The 16961-nt window shown below is 35.4% G+C and overlaps 3 protein-coding genes across 4 annotated transcripts; 1 reads left to right on the top strand and 2 right to left on the bottom strand.

Annotated features, from left to right (window-relative positions):
• Nucleotides 1–5066: 5066 nt before the first annotated feature.
• Nucleotides 5067–7380, top strand: LOC103866479 (mitochondrial carrier protein MTM1). 2 transcript variants are annotated; one of them, XM_009144412.3, is made up of 9 exons: nt 5067–5322; nt 5396–5473; nt 5539–5661; nt 5834–5893; nt 5974–6144; nt 6284–6469; nt 6563–6712; nt 6828–6886; nt 6977–7380. In XM_009144412.3, exons 1-9 carry the CDS (start codon nt 5179–5181, stop codon nt 7104–7106), a joined length of 1101 nt encoding a protein of 366 aa, XP_009142660.1. In that variant the 5' UTR covers nt 5067–5178; the 3' UTR covers nt 7107–7380. The 2 variants fall into 2 exon arrangements, with proteins under 2 accessions (XP_009142660.1, XP_009142661.1); XM_009144413.3 differs by having other exon boundaries at nt 5070–5322; nt 5818–5893; nt 6977–7370.
• A 288-nt stretch (nt 7381–7668) lies between these two features.
• LOC103866478 (arabinogalactan protein 16) lies at nt 7669–8372 on the bottom strand. The gene is made up of 2 exons (XM_009144411.3): nt 8108–8372; nt 7669–7958 (listed from the first exon to the last, which is right to left on the bottom strand). Exons 1-2 carry the CDS (start codon nt 8220–8222, stop codon nt 7852–7854), a joined length of 222 nt encoding a protein of 73 aa, XP_009142659.1. The 5' UTR covers nt 8223–8372; the 3' UTR covers nt 7669–7851.
• Nucleotides 8373–11063: 2691 nt separating this feature from the next.
• On the bottom strand, nt 11064–15929 carry LOC103866477 (protein SUPPRESSOR OF PHYA-105 1). The gene is made up of 8 exons (XM_009144410.3): nt 15670–15929; nt 14165–15522; nt 13724–13881; nt 12709–13525; nt 12377–12523; nt 11919–12236; nt 11771–11830; nt 11064–11666 (listed from the first exon to the last, which is right to left on the bottom strand). The coding sequence occupies exons 2-8, from the start codon at nt 15503–15505 to the stop codon at nt 11475–11477; spliced, it is 3033 nt and encodes a 1010-aa protein (XP_009142658.1). The 5' UTR covers nt 15506–15522; nt 15670–15929; the 3' UTR covers nt 11064–11474.
• Between the last annotated feature and the right edge of the window lie 1032 nt (nt 15930–16961).

Here is a 16961-nt window from a genome sequence, read left to right as displayed (position 1 = left end):
TCATATGATCTCTTTGTGAAATAACTGCTCTGAAGAAATTGAATTTATGCATCAAAAAGGACTGGAAATGGATGTGCATATGTGTTATCTAAGTCAGTTTTACAAAAAACTATTTATAGTTCATATATCATTTATGTCCATCCTATTTTTTTGTCCATCATTTCTTAAACATCTTGAAATAAGTAATGCTAATTAATAATAAACTTTTTGCTCACAAAATAAAAATCAAATTTGTCTAATTATCGCTTAATTTGTCTAACTGATATATGTATTTCTCAATTCTAAAAAAATAATGTATAATATTATATTACATTATTTAAAAATTATAAAATATGACTACATAACATAAATATATTTTTTAAATTTTCTTTGTGGAAATCATTATGTTGTTTGATTGTTGTACTTGATTCACATATTTGCATAGATATTTTTGATAGATGAATAACTATATTTTTATTATCAGAAAATAATATATATTGATTATATAATATAAGAAAAATAAAATTATTTACTTTTTAAACAAACTTGTCTCATGTTGGAGACTCGGTTATAGACATATCATATACGAAGGAGACATTTTTACAGTTATCAATCTTCCTAACATTGAAAAAACAAATCTACATATCAAAACAATATCTCATACGATCTATTTGTGGAATAACTACTCTGAAGAAATTGAATTTAGGCATCAAAAAAGACTGAAAATGGATGTGCAGATATGTTATCTAAATCTGCTTCACAAAGTACTATTCATAGTTCATATATCATTAATGTTCATCCTATTTTCTTTGTCCACCATTTCTTAAACATCTTGAAATAACTGATGCTAATTAATAATAAACTTTTTGTTGGAAAAAAAATCAAATTTTTCTAATTATCGCTTAAATATTTTATTAATATGGTCTAAGAAGCTTTTAAGTGATATCATAGTTTAATTTATTAGTTTTTTTGTTAATTTTTAGAGGTTTTTGTATTTAAGATTTTTTTCCATATTAAGCTTTATTTCTTTCACAGAATTGATATATATATATATATATCATAAAAATTACCATCAAATCAGTTTTACTTATTTATTATTTTGTTTTAACGAAAATACACTTTTTAAATAATTTAATTTAAAATAAAATTATATATTAATTTGTTGTATTTTAACAATTTCATTGATTTAATTAATTTGCTTTGGTGGATAACTTAAAAAGTTTTCATATGAATCGGGGAAAGCAAGCTTATGTTGTTATATTATATTTATTTTGTGTATATAGAATCTATATATAATGCTAGTGTAATAAAGAAAGAACATTATTTTTTTGTAACTTCAAAAAGATACATTATTACAATTTAAAATGAATCAAAATTGAATAAAATGGTAACTAAATATTTGTAAATCTAATGGTTTAGTTGGATTCTCATGAAAAAAAAAATCGATTGGTTAAACAAATGTTTCAAAATTTGTTGTGGTATTGTTTTGTCTATAAATTATAACATTTATTGAATTAATATATTTAATTATTGCATCCTTAAATAATATTTTATTAAGACATTAGAAAAATATGTTTTGAGTTATTTTGTCAAATTGTACAAAAATCTATGCTTTTTCATATTTGTAACTTCAAAAAGATACATTATGACAATTTGAAATTAATCAAAATTGAATAAAATGGTAAATAAATATTTGTAAATCTAATTATTTTTTTTATCTTGTTTAGTTGGATTCTCATGAAAAAAAATCGATAGGTTTAACAAATGTTTCAAAATTTGTTGTGTTATTGTTTTGTCTATAAATTACAAAATTTATTGAATTAATATATTTAATTATTGCACCCTTAAATAATATTTTATTAAGACATTAGAGAAGTATGTTATGAGTTGTTTTGTCAAAATTTTACAAAAATCTATGCTTTTTCATATTTGTCACGAAAATTTATATGTTAAACTTACTTTTACAAAATTCTTAACTTTGTCACGAAAACAAAAATCTATGATTTTCCAAATTTGTCAACGTTCTCACACTTTCTAAGAATATATTAGCTTAGTCACTTACTTATTTTTTTTTTACAAAACAAAGTATCGGAGTCTTGAAAGTTGAATTCATATTATTGTAAATGTACATAAGAGTTTGTGATTATATACTTAGTGGTTCTTGTATATGTGTCCAAGAAAGTTTCAATGGCTTAGTGGTAACTGTCCTATATATATATCATACTAACCCGGGTTCGATTCTCACCTTCGCATTGTTTTTCTATTTTTTGCGAAAAATAAATGAAATGACATGGCAATTTCGGGTTTTCTGATTGGTTGATTTTTCTATCCTATGTGGACACTCTCTCCATGGCTTATATCCTCCTTTTAGTATAGTATAGATATCAACCAATCGTTTTTCCGCAGTAAAATTCAAAAGACTTTAATTTGTAATATATATATCTCACATAGATGAGCAATAAATAAAGTGGGTCTAAGCCCATGTAGAGAACCACGTTGGAAAAGGTAATGTCTTTATCAGACAGAGGTTGGCCCAAATCAAATTGAGAGGTGAGACAAGTTGCCTACAAAATCTCTGTACCAATGAGATTAAATTGGGTCCCATAAGATCTTCTTTTAAGTAAATACCTTCTCAAAACGCTTTACGCCTCACTGGTTCAACCGCAGCGGTTGCGGTTGCGGTTGCGGGTGTTTGCGGATGCGGGTGGTTGCGGTTTCTAGCGGTTTTAAGAGATTTGTACGACTGGTTCTGCGGTTAGAAATTTGTGCGTTTGCGGGATATTTATGACTGGTTAACTACCAAATGCAACAGCGGTTAAATAATAAATTAACAATATTTACATTTTATACAATTATAAAAATATCAAAAATAATAATATTATAATAAATATAAAAGTTATATTTAGAAAGTTATAGTTTAATTTTTTTAAAAATATAGAAAATATTTTTATTTTAAATTTTTATGATATTAATTAAAATATAATAGATATATTTTAGCATTTTTATAATTCCAATTTAATTTTTTTTATTGAATATTTTTATTTTTGTATTTATATTGTTTTGGAAAAAAAAAAATTTTTTTATCCTCCCGCAACCGCAAACGCTAGCTGGAACCAGCTTTTGAATTTATGAGGTTCAGAGCGATTTGAAACGGTTTGGAGCGGTTTGAGCGATTGTTGCAAAACGCCAACAACCGCTATCAACCGCAAAAGCTGCGTTTGCGGGTGGTAGCGGGAAAACCAATCATACCCTTAGATCTCACCCGGTTTAACGTCGGTTCTCTTGTAAATACAAAGCTGGTAAACCAAGTAAGATGCTAGTGAAATATCAGCTGTTATATCAAAGATTCAAAAGCTTGTCATCATGTTGTCAATTTAGGTAACAATGCAAAAAACAAAGAATAAAGGCACAAAGTGTTTTGTTTTCCTACAACTTGTTCACTTAAACAATATTACATTTGAATGTGAAAGAAACTTGTGTAAATTCAAATTTTATAACATAACGACTGTAATTTGTAGAGATTGATTTAGCATTTTTTGTAACTTACATCTTTCGACTCATGATTATAAGTTTTGAACGGTTTGGACAAGATTTTTCTTCCTCAGCCAACAGTATAAAACATTATGATTATAACCCACGTCAAGAGGTGTAGGTTATGGCTTGAGCTACTTTAGTTTTGTTTCTCCCTTTTTTTCAATTCAAAACAAGTTAAATGCATATTGAATGTGGCCGGAAGTTAAACTCTTTTTTCCATGTTGCACCTACTCGAATCCGGGTCCAACATGACACTGATTTCTGCAGCTGTTTGAGCCAAATAGAGGTTAGACTTGGATGCATCAACATCACTAATTCAGTGATGGATGATTTGTCTTTATAATATGCCAAAACCCTCGGTTTGTTTTCTCTAATAATAATAAACAATAATAGTGTTAGGTATCAGAGCTATTAGTACCTAGTTGGTGAAATGCTCATAGTGATATTGGGACAATATAAAGAAACCACTTATTACTATTGGTTTCGCCAGCTTGGTTCTCAACTTATCGTGTTTTAATTGTCTTCACAAAACATTATAGCCCCTATTCTTGTTGATGAATAGACCGTTTCAAGGAAAAAAGAGAACATTTTGTTTAAACTTTAAATTAATGGAACCGGGCACACTGACACGAAGTTTACAACAATAAAGTAAACACATAGACGGTTTTGAATCGAAATAAACACCTTTAGGACAGGTTACGTTATTGAACAGAATCTAGTTTGGTATTGCCTTGTTACTCTCAGTCCATGAATAAGATTCTGCTTATGTAATAGACATTCTCTCCAAGATCAAACATTTGAAGTGAGCGGGTACAAGGAGAGTAATACATTTAAGGGCTATAACACAGCCTCTGTTTCTTTTGCCTCTTCTTAGGTGTACTTTTCTGAATGCGAACCAAGCTTGGAGCATAAGCGTCTCGGTTGTGAAATCGAACTTTGTGATCAAGAAAGCATCATTTTCTTTATCTCGAGGAGCAACAAAGTAAGCGTTTCCTTTCAAAGACACGCAGTTGCGGTTCACGGAGTAGCCAAGAAGAGGAAAGGAATCATCAAGAACCCTCCACGAATCAGAGCTAAAATCATTACATCTCACCCAACACCACTTTCTTGTCGTTTTGACTATAAAAACGCCTCAGGATTTTGTAGCTACGATGACCACCACTAGCAGAAGTGGTGTATCCTAAAGCATATGCATCGTCATAACAGTAACAAGTCGTGGGTTCGATCTTCCTAATTTGACCGGTACATGGGTTCCAAACCACAAGTTCACTCTTCACTGAGCATAACATTAAACCGTCGCACTGAAATATCTCAGAGATGTTCAAATCTTTTGAACCTTTTAGACTTGCGAGTTACTGCCACTATAGTTTTATTCGAAGGCCCAACAAGTTTATTATTATCAAAGCCCATTAGTTCATTTGGCGAAAGAGGCCCATAGTGTGAACAAAGATTAGTCAAAAACGGCAAGCAGTGCAGTCAAAAGGTTTGAAAACGTCGGCATCTCGGCGTGTCTGCTTGATTTTTATCATCAGTGGCAACAACGTCGCAACGAATCATTTTCTTTCCTTTTTTTTGAGATTCCCCATGCAAAATTGGAAACCCCTAGAGAGCACCAACCAATACGCAAATCTGATTAACGCTGTCGTGAAATTGAATTGATTTCTGATGGTGGTGGAAGAAGAAGCGAAATTGGAATCAAAATCGAAACCGATGGTGAATGAGAATTTGAGATTCGGAGAAAGAGCTTTATCCGCCGGCGGCGCCGCTTTTATATCGGCGGTCATAGTCAATCCTCTCGATGTCGTCAAGGTTCCAACTTTCCACACTTTTAGTCTGTTATTGAGACAATCTGATTGAGTTTTGTTTTGTTTGTAATAAGCAGACAAGGTTACAAGCTCAGGCTGCAGGTGTTCCGTACCAAGGATCATGTCGTCTTGGTTGTTTCGAACCCAATTCAACGGTATGGCTTGATAAGCAGCTTTGAAATGGATCCTCGGTTGATTACATCTTCTGTTTATTGCACAGGTGGCACATGATTTGAGAGGTAGTAGCTCTCCGGGGGTGTGTCGTATCACTGGCTCTGCAACTGTATGTTCAGATCATCAGTACAAGGGAACACTTGATGTCTTCATCAAAATCATCCGTCAGGTTAGTTAGAGCATTTGCCTTGTCTGATTTAAGATGCCACTAAGAGTAACAGTGATGTGTGGACTCTGATACTACATCTTGTACTAGTTTATGGTATAGTGTAACTACAATCTTGTTGTGGTGGTTCACTATTTACTCATTGGTAGAGTTTCACAGGAACGACTTTATGCAGGAAGGGTTTTCTAGGCTTTGGAGAGGTACTAACGCTAGTTTAGCCTTGGCCGTTCCAACCGTGAGTCCTCTCTTTTTTTTTTTTTTTTTTGGTAAAGATGTTTGCTTTCTGCAACCTATTATTGATCATGGTTTGATTAGGTTGGGATCTACATGCCTTTTTATGATTATTTCCGCAATGTAATGGAGGATTTCACGGCGGAGAAGTCTCCATCTTTGAGGCCTTATGTCCCACTTGTTGCCGGGACTATAGCACGCTCCTTGGCTTGTATCTCTATTTATCCTGTTGAGTTGGCAAGGACGCGTATGCAGGTAATAAAAATCTTACTTTGTTTCATTAGGTGTTAGACTATTAACGAGCAGAGACTAGTAGAGATAGCCAGCTGAAATTAATATCCTTATAAGTGAGATTAGACAAAGAGAACCAATGTATACTTTTGGTTTTTTTTAGGCATTTAAGGGAACGCAAAGAGGTGTGAAACTTCCTGGCGTTTGGAAGACGTTAGTTGACGCTGTGAATCCAGTCAAAGGTTCTTCAAGTAATGGACAAAACTACAGGATGTTGTGGACTGGTCTTGGTGCTCAACTTGCTAGGGATGTTCCCTTCTCTGCTATCTGCTGGTCGATACTTGAGCCTGTGAGTAAAATTCTGTCTCTGAATAAAAAAGCATTCAGAATCTTCCATTGTGTGTTATATATACGCTGGTTCCTCACGACTGTTTCTTATTAGACACGGAGAAGCATTCTCTCTTTCGTGGGTGAAGAACCAAGGGCGGGGAGTATAATAGGAGCAAACTTCACTGCTGGTTTTGTTGCTGGTGCGGTTGCTGGTGCTGCTACTTGCCCACTTGATGTTGCAAAGACTCGGCGTCAAATAGAGGTAAATTTAACTAACTAATTTAATGTTCCATTATTTACTCTAGAAATTAGAATTTATGAGCAGGTTTTAGACAGCAATTGCATTCAGGCTCTTAAATGTTGTTTGGTGTTTGCAGAAGGATAGAGATAGAGCTATGAAAATGACCACAAGACAAACCTTGGCTGAGATTTGGAGGTATGCACTAGTAGAAAGAGATCCATTAGTCAGTTTCCTTGTTGATATTAGCAGAGAGTTAAGATCTGTATGTTGGGGGTTTATGTATAGGGATGGAGGAATGAGAGGGATGTTTAGTGGAGCAGGGGCTAGAGTTGGAAGGGCAGGACCATCTGTAGCCATTGTGGTTTCCTTTTACGAAGTGGTCAAGTACGGACTCCACCACTTTCACCAACAGTAGTAACACGTTTTGTAGTTACTACAAAGATTACATTTGGATGCTGGAGCTAGAGAAGTCCTTGGCATCTACACTCAATAAGAAGTGTTCTTACTACACGGCAAAAAAGAAAAATAATTCCTTTTTTTTTCTAAGTCGAATATTATTTATTTGATTTATTTTAGGACACGAGATTCTTGTCCGAGGATAATACAATAACTCCAGGGTCAAGGAGGGTGTATGCAACATGTGAAATGTCATAAATAATTGGAGAGTGATTCTATATGATTTTGGTCAATATATTATTTCGTAAACTTTATTGACAATGGCAATTAGAAATGTGCTAATTTTAGGCTTCGGATGTTACGAACCGTTCCGTTTTGCACCGCAGTTAACAGTAATAAAAATCTCTATATATATTATATATCTATACGTTTTTATAACTGTTAAAACCGCACCACGGTTAAACCGCTTGTTCCGCACCGTTTAAACCGCAGTTACGATTCGGAGCCTTAGTTTTGTTCAAAGTTAGTAATTGTCAAAGTTTCTGGTAATGTCATTTGAAAATTATACAACACAACAGACATATATGAATAAGAATAAATTAAATATAAAAGAGGATAAACAAACAAACAAACAATATGATTGATTCAATCCCCGAAAATCATCATCATCATCATCATAATAATCAAGACAGAAGAAGCACAAATCATGAGAGACTGTTTGTTATCCACAATAATAGCGCTCAAAATGAAACTAAAAAAAAAAATCAGAAGAAGCTGAGGGAAGAAGATGCATCGAGAGGATGGATTAGGTAAGTGAGCACGAGCGCCACCACCATTAGCAAATACGCTATCCCTTGATCTATCGATGTCCCTGTTTATTAAACCAATAAACCAAATTCAAATGTTAATTAAACCAAATTCAAATGTCAATTAAACCAAATTCAAATTAGAGATCGAGATCGGTTATTCCAGATTCCACGGGGATTCAGATCTGGAAGGGGAAATGAAGATGAGAGTTACCATCACTGGTGGGAGCAGGAGCGGGAGCTAGGGTTTGAGCGCCGGCGAGAGACGAGAAGACGGCGAATACGAATGTGAATAACGCGAATCCGGCTACGGAGTTTCTCGACGCCATTGAGTAAGATCGTGAGCTCTGCAAGTGAAATGAAAAATCCGGCGAGAGAGAGAGAGTTATCTGCAGAGACGAAGATGAAATGAGAAGGCCTGTGAAGAAGATGATGATGTATGGAGACAAGTTGTGTAGGTGTGTGTTTATATAGTAGGTGAACCCGGTTCGTGATTTCCGGTTATATCCGGTATTTCGCCCGGTCAAATCTATTTACCAGTCAGTCAACTAAAGCATGATTTTTCCGAGACTGTTCCTTTTTTTTTTTTTCCTTCCTTGTCAAAATTGACATTTGATTATTCAATCAATGACATTTGATATGTTTCTAGAATTATTTATTTGTCACTGGTGAAAATTTCGTGAGAGAAAAATGATTTTTTTTAACAGAAATTAAAAATAATTAAAGCTTAAAAAAAATTGTAACGAAAGTAGACAAAAACAAAAATTATTTAATTAATTTTGGCGGCTAGTTTAGTAAACGTTACAGCGACGAAGGCCATGTGATGTGATTATATCTTTTTTCTGTAATTTTTTGTTTGTTAGTTATTTTGTTTAAATAATAATAAAAGTATCTCTTTTTGTTAGTGTAGTGGTGGGGCGGAATGACAGATTGGCAGCCAAACTGGACCTATAATAGGTCATGACTCCACCAGTGTCTCCAATTTCTTTGTTTCTTTGCTTTTTAACCGATGATTCGATTCTCTTTCTATGCAACGTTGTTTTTCCTTTTTTCTTGATTAATTTAACGGCTAGTAGGTGGTGATCAGCTTTGATTAACGCTTCATTCATCAATGTTTAATTGTTTAGGTAGATTGCTCATAAGGTAGTTTCAGTTTACATAAACATAAAAATTAGTTAAGCTCGGTTTACTTGGCATTGATATAATTGTTTGAATCATTTTAGCGAGTTTCTTTTATCAACTTACAATGTCACTCTATGCCACATAATTTATAATTATTTTGACGAGTATATGATTATACTTGGCTTATTTTAATTTGGAGTACGTCGGCTGTTGAATGTAAAATATGAATAATCTGCTGTAAAATTATAATTATTGTTTAATGATTGGTGTAATCTTTATTAGGTGACTATTTGACAAACTCGTTAGAGGTATTAGCCGTTGGATCATTAACATCAATCATTTTATATGTTTCAGATATAGTAATCTTTTAAATATTAGGCGAACATGCATGTTGCAGTTGGAAATAATGTTGGGTTATTACCTTTTCAAAAACTTAGAAAATTCGAATTTGAAAATCGTGAAACGTTCTGAAGTATTTTTTCAAGGGTAACTAAAAACATACAAAAAGCTTCATACAACATGTGATACAGTTACAGAAGGAAAGATACACACAACATGTGAGGTGAATAGTTGAATGACCCATGCCCCTCTGACTTATTCAATCATGATACTCGACTAGATTTTCTAATTGGTACTTGAATTTGAAGGGTGTGGAGACAAACACATTTGCGTATTAATTTTATAGACTAATATTCGTTATTCTAAAAATAAAATATTAAAAAACAGAGAGTTTAATTAGTGAATGTAATTAGTGGGCAACTTTAACTTGGCATAGTTGCATAGTATTTTCTTATTTTTTTCTACCGTCTATAGATTTATATATGACGAGTAAACATTATATCTCGTAAGCTTTTTCATAATATGTGGCCTATAAATCAGTGTTTTACATACCAACATCTGGGTAATGAACGTAGATGCATAAGATGTGAAGTTGTGAAAGAGACAATAAATCATTTCAAGACAATAAATCATGGTATATTTATTTTCTTATTAGAGAAAGAAATTAACGATTAGCACAAAGAGCTTGAAATAGAGGGAAAATGAAAAGGATGCAGTAACGGACTTGTCAAGCAGCCATGTGCCCTGTTAACCCAACCTGCCTCTTATGGTTCCAATTCTATTACCAATGTTTGGTCACGTATTTTGCAAGATAAATAATATAATGTATATAGATACATCAGAACAAAGGTTAAAGATACAACTGCTAGTGTCATGATGAACAAGTGTCCAAAATGATATTATGCCAATTCACTGTCGAATTTATGCTGTTTCGTTTTCTATTGAATCCACAAAGCCATCCTCTTCTTTATTTTTGTTCGTCCGGACTTGTTGCAAGAGGAACATTCAAAAGATTCTTACCTGGCTAATGTGAAACATGACTTGCAAGAGATGGATAGGACCAAATGGTTGTAAGATTTTGCTTCCAAGGAAAGAATAATGTTTTGAGTTTTTGGAAAGCCAACAAGAGGATGTGATTTTCTATTCTAATGTTTTTTTTTGTCTAAATTGCAAACCAAAATTATGATTTTAACGATATATATATATTTTTGGTTTTGAATGAATTGTAACAATCATTGGGAAAATGACGAAGGCAATCCAAAACCCATGTGCACCTCATCAACGCCATACTCTAGTACACTTGTTTTTCTAGGGACTTGATCACACTACCAAACATCGTATGCACATGGAGATGAAGTCACAAATCAATTCGATTCTCTCAACTTTCTCTATATTTAGAAACTCTTTACAATTCTTGCAGAAGTTAAGACAATGTCCTTACCGTTTCTATCATCAGTATTTGGAAATATTGAATTATGATTTCTCACAATTTCGTGGTCTCAGAAAATAACATTAAACAACTTTTTTTGTGAGTGCAATATAGTGTAGCTTGCGAGTGTCATCTACTTCAGCCATAAAAACATAAGACTTACGTTTGGTAAGTGGATTGTAAATTGTTTTTTTCAGATAGCATTACTAAATAAATTGATGAAATTATGAAATGAAAACGAGAAAGTAACCATGAATGAATGATTTAATCAACAGAGAAATAATAAATCAGAGACCTCTTTTCTCGCTTTATTATCTCTAGCAGTAATATCCAACAACAACAATTACATAAATAAGCTATGCGAACACACTTGTACAGATTATATACCTCTAATCATTACACATTGAGCCGAACTTGTTTGTGCAAGACCAAATCTTAGTCACTTTCCAAAGAATCTGAGAACTTTCATCTCATATACAGTTACATATGAAGAAGAATCATATATTATCAAAGACATAGACAGCTTTTTTTTTGCTTCAACTTCTCTGAGATTTGGTTGCCAACCATAACCTGTCACGGTCATATAGGGATCAACGTTTCCAGGACAAAAACGTAGGTTCAAGTCAAACTGTTGTCTTAGATACAGACTTGAGAGATTTGTTTTCCAAAAGAACTCACTCGCCCACAAATGTCAAACCAGTTTTAGTAGCTTCATGTTTCCGGTAGAATTCGCAGCTACAAGCATATTCGATTTTTTTCTCCAACAGACGCTCGACACAAACTGTCCATTGTCATCAAAGTATTCGTTCCCAGATATGGGATCCACCGATCCAAACTTGTATGAAGTCATTGGCATCGGTAAGGATCTATAGTAACTATATACCTGAAAAGGAAACAACATCCAAGTAGAAAACGTTTTTTTAATAAGTTGAGAGGCAAACCATTAAGTATCCTACAGGCTGTGTGTTATGATAATGTAATAAATACCTCATTGGTCTCTGAACCACAGGCTATGTATCCATCCAAGACCGATAATCCGACAAAGTTCTGTATTCCGGTAAAAGATTTAGACATCAGAACTAACTTAATAAAGGAGAAAGTTAAGGTAAAATAGAATAAAGTTTTTAGGAGTAACCTTTTGATTTGTATGTCCTTTATACGTCATTGAACAAGCACCAGTAGACAAACCAGTGGAATTTGTCTTGTTGAGATTCCAAAGCTTGAGAGAGTTATCAGTGGAAGCAGTGACGATGGTCTCTGAATCCATAAATTTAACGTAGCTAACAGCTTTCTCGTGGCCAGCCAATGTGCACCAAGGAGTTTTGACGTAACGAAGATCATAGCAATAGACCTTGTAATCAGCTGACCCAAATGCCAGTAAATGATTGGAATATGCAGAGAATTGCACGCAACACACATTTGCTGGACTCCAGATTGTTCCTAATGACCGTTTCTGCAAAGCCACCAGAAAAGAATATAATTTTACTTTTTGGATAGTCATAAAGTTCCATTACTTTCTGGAGCTATATTATAATTTGGACATAAAAATAAAAATTCTAGCAGTATTATGAGATCTAAGGGAAAGAACCGTACCTCATTGACGCTCCAAAGCTTTACTGAACAGTCATCACTTCCACTGACAAATTTTGTAGGGTCAGATGGAGAAAAATCAACTGACCAGGCTCTCTTCTGGTGTTCTGTGTATTGGGAAAATCCTTGTCCAGTCCCAGCATCCCATATCTGCATTCACCACACAGTAAGAAAATGTCAGCTAAAAACCAGGACCAATGCATTTTCACGGTTACTCAGACAGCTCTTTATCTAATATTATCACATGATTAACATTTATAAAGAGTACATGAGCTTAGTCCTATAGATCCTACCGCGTAACATAGACAGGAGAAACCATAAATTTCCATACGCACCTGGACTACACCATCATAGTCAGTAGAGGCCAAGTAGTTTTTGATGTAACTATTCCAGCAAACGCAGCTTAATTTCGATTTGTTGACCATCTCCACTAGTGGATAATGAACACCGACAGATTCATTCATAAATGCGTTGAAGTCAAAAATCTTGATTTTCTTTGATATCCCAGCAGCTGCTATGTGTTCCTCATCAGGGTCGAAACTCAATGAGCAGACCACACTGGCGGAGTTTAAAAGGTCTCCACTTCTGATTGTTCCACAGGTTTCGAACTTGCTATACCGAGCAAATTTGCACAACCCCTCGAAAAACACTTCCAGTTGATCCGACGATTTTCCTTTGGTTCTCGCATCCTGATCCTTATTTTGGTTTTCAGACCACTTGTCCTTGTCCTTTAGAAGGCTTTTGTCAGAACGGGCACTAGCCGCAGAATCCGATAACTTCATTTGTGACCTCATGAAGAAATATGCCTCTTCAAGTTGACGAATATTACTCATCAGCCTGTCTGTATTAGCAGTTGGTACAAACAAGGCGCCAGAAGCAGTTGTACAGCGCTCGCCTATGGGAGATGATTGCACTTTGCTTTCAATAATTTCATGAGATCTCACCAGCGATGATTTTGAAGAATATCTTCGCTCGGCCTCTTTGATATCATCCTCCAAGGTTTGGATGTCTTGCAAAAGCTTAGATGCATTTTTCTTCTTCTGCTTTTCAAGTGAAGACAAAAAATGAAGTAACAGCTCAGATATCTCCTCGTCAGCCGCAGTCGATTTAACTGAATCCTCCACACATATCAACTCAGACTTCAGTATTTCTCTGTCAAAGAAAAAGAAGCGACTGAGAATATAAAAAGAAACAAGAAGATAATCACAGTGCCACGACAGTGAATCTTCACAATAATGAGTGAAACCATTGAATAAAGTTGAAGGCATCCAGCAAAGAAATCTTATAGACGGCTCAAGACTCTTTGAAAATTGAATAAATCTTATATATATTCAAGTAGCATCTATATACCTAGCTGTTGGTCGGGAGGAAGGCTCAGGATGTAGAAGCCAAAGACAAAATCCAGCTTCCTTTGGGTATCTTGAGAGAAATGCTGGTGGGAGAATACGATGACGTAAATCTGCCATCATTGCAGCATGCATCTCACTGGACTCACAATGGCATAGAAGCTGAAACAACCATGGTCAAGCTAGAGCTATCAGTAAGCATCTTCACATGTAAGGGTCAAACAAGCAAACTAAAGACTGACAAGTTACACAGCAAATACTAGCTCCGGGGTTCAAAACGACAAGCTAGACTAAGCAATTTCACGATTACGAGAAGACTGACAAATGAAATGGAAACTACACAAAGCCTAAACCGCTAGCACACAGACAGAAAATGAAAGAAAGTAAAACACATAAGCACTAAAATTCATATCACAACAATTATAAAACCAGTATATGTCCTTACCTCAAATAGAAGAACACCAAGAGCATATATATTCGACTTTTCTCCGATATCTTCTCCATTTATTTCCTCTGGACAAGTATACCATTGCTCTTCTAGCCAAGTGGACATGGACTGTTTTCTCGTCACTGAAGGCACGCCTAAATTTTTCATATAGCTTTGCTGTTGAAGTTCACAACTGTCTGGATTACGTACATCAACCACGTTTAAATCAATCAAGGGACTTTTCCTTTTGCAAGGTCTCCCAGTCGAAATTGCCTGAAGAAGTTGATTCCCTGGAGCATTCAAGTCCATTCTTCTCTTCTTCAAATCCCTACCCACAACAGATGATTCCTGAATCACGTGCCTCTTCCTATTCAAATCTTCGTCAACATCCGACTCTACATTGCTCTTTCCAAAAGTACCATTATATCTAAGTTTCTTCGACGGGACCAAAGCGAAAAGCGATGGTCTCAGTTCAAGCAAAAACAATCCTTGCGAATGAGCTGAGCCAATCAGCTCCACCAGCTGCCTAAATAGAGAAAGGCTGTGTCGTTTCTCTCGTTTACCATAACTCGATCTAATAAACTCCCTCAAACTGATTCCACTAGAAGTATGAATCCCTTGACCATGCGATAAAATCCCATTACCTTTCGGGATCGGTTCTTGAGCAACAGGCGACTTGCTGCTAATATCCAACTTTTTATCCTTGCAAACACCATCTTGCTCACAAACAAACTCAGGAGGGGGAGCATCCTGGTGTTTACCAACCACGCCTTTCCCCTTCATAGCTCTTTTAAGTATCAGCTGAGAAAAACTGGAAGAACTCAACGGAGTCATTTTCAACTGGACACCGTCGCTGATCCACGCAGGCCCCACGCTGTTCTCTCCACCAGCTGCTCTCAGACGCTCGGAGAAAGCCTCGAGATTCTGATCGCTCCTCTTGTTCACAAAAGGCTTCACCAAGCTTTGCCTCTCGGAAGGAGCCCCCGCGAGCTGCTGCCTGATCCTCGACAACATCTGATCCACATCACGTGGCTGAGAATCAACATCTCCTCCCCTAAACGCAGAAGAGCCGAGACGGTAGAGATGCTCAAACTTGCCAGCGGGCCTAGAACTCTCCATATGATTATGACTACTCCCTTGAACAGCAGCTCTATAAGTCAGCTCTTCCACAGAGATCTTATCCCCTGGAGATTCCTCAACAGGCTTGTTCCTGTGAGGAGCTGAATCGCTCCTCCCAGCATCTGATTCAGCACTCACCATATGAAGCGTAGTGCAAGGAACATCATCAACTCTTCCTCCTTTCAATTGCACGTTGTTACTCCCTACTGTTTCTTCACCCACTCTTTCCATAACATTCATCCACACACACTCATCACCTAATCATCAACAATCGAAATCAATTGCATGTTCAAATTCAAAAACGTATCATAACCTAAATCTCTAGCAGCTACCACACGAACGATTGTACAGCAAAACGTAAAACACTAATCATGAGAATCCACACGAAAATCGAAATCGGTTACCAGATACGGAGAGAGATTCACAATCAGATCATAGAGCGAATCGGTGAGGCTATGAACTTGGAGAAACCAAAATGAATCTCTCTTCTCTACAACACTAGAATCATTCCTTCTTCATCTTCTTCGTTTCGTTTATATTTTTTTAAATTATTATTTTAATGATTAATTTAGGCTTGAAGCCACATATTTTAATGATATGCTTTTCCTTTTTTCTGGCGGAGGATTTTCCCCCACATTATTTTATATTACTTTACGAGAAAAAAGAGAAAGATTTTTTTTCGTCTGGCTGCCCAATTATTTAAACAAGTGTGATTAAAGAGACTAACAACACACGGGATTACGTGTGATTAGTGACTTAAGCTAAAGAGACGGTGCTGGTTTTCGGTGTTATTTACGGGGAATGCCACTCTCGGGTTTCCTCTTTGGGAAGCATTAGGGCTGGTCGTAGGGGTAGAGTGGTAAATAGCGAGAAAAGGCGAGGGTATTAAGAATGTTTTGCATGGAGGCAGGATATTTGTTTAAGAGGAGGAGATTAAAACACGTCAACGTCGCTTAATCTATTCTCCATTTCGAGAGAGGGGTCTCACGTGAAAGGTGTGGAGATTAACAAGGCCACGATATACTACTGACGAATAAATTTAAATAAATACTCCAAGGCTAATATAGTTTTATGGGCTCTGGGCAGTTTAGACAATGAATAGGTCGATTCTCGTTGTTATAAGCAAGGCCATTCTCATGGCCCATTATATTTAGGAAAACATAACAATGTACATATATTTGTCTATCTACAATCTAAATTTTAATGGGAAAATTGTCATTTAAATCCTCAACTTTTTAGTTTAGTTGAAAAAAAAGTTTTAGACCATTTAAAGCACTAATTTATCTTGAATAACTATTTTAAACCTTAACTTAATTTGACTAAACCAAATTCACCTCGTGTAACGGATTGATTTAACAGAGTTAACCACTGTTTTCAATTTCCGTTAAATCCCTGAAACTAAATCTCTTCTGGACCCTTGGATGTGTCTCCTGATTGCATAGATAAATCTCTTGGTCGCTTATGTTTGTTTGCAACTTATTAAACCACTGATCTTCCAAATAAGGAAAGTTGGGACACCTTCGACTTGAAACTTGCATATCTTCTAAACCATTAATCTTTTTGATATGAAACCAATTCGCCGCGTGCTCTTGTTGAGTGCAGAATCCAGCATAACAAGTTTCAAGAATAAATTCCTCCTGGTTTGTAAGATATGGCGTTTTGAGTTCACCTATGTCCTGGTTGGCTTCTTTAGCTT

The sequence above is a fragment of the Brassica rapa genome, chromosome A05 (genome assembly GCF_000309985.2).
Source record: "Brassica rapa cultivar Chiifu-401-42 chromosome A05, CAAS_Brap_v3.01, whole genome shotgun sequence".
NCBI classification, from domain to species: domain Eukaryota; kingdom Viridiplantae; phylum Streptophyta; class Magnoliopsida; order Brassicales; family Brassicaceae; genus Brassica; species Brassica rapa.
Note: the sequence above shows the minus strand (reverse complement) of the source record. Positions and strands in the feature narration are given on the sequence as shown.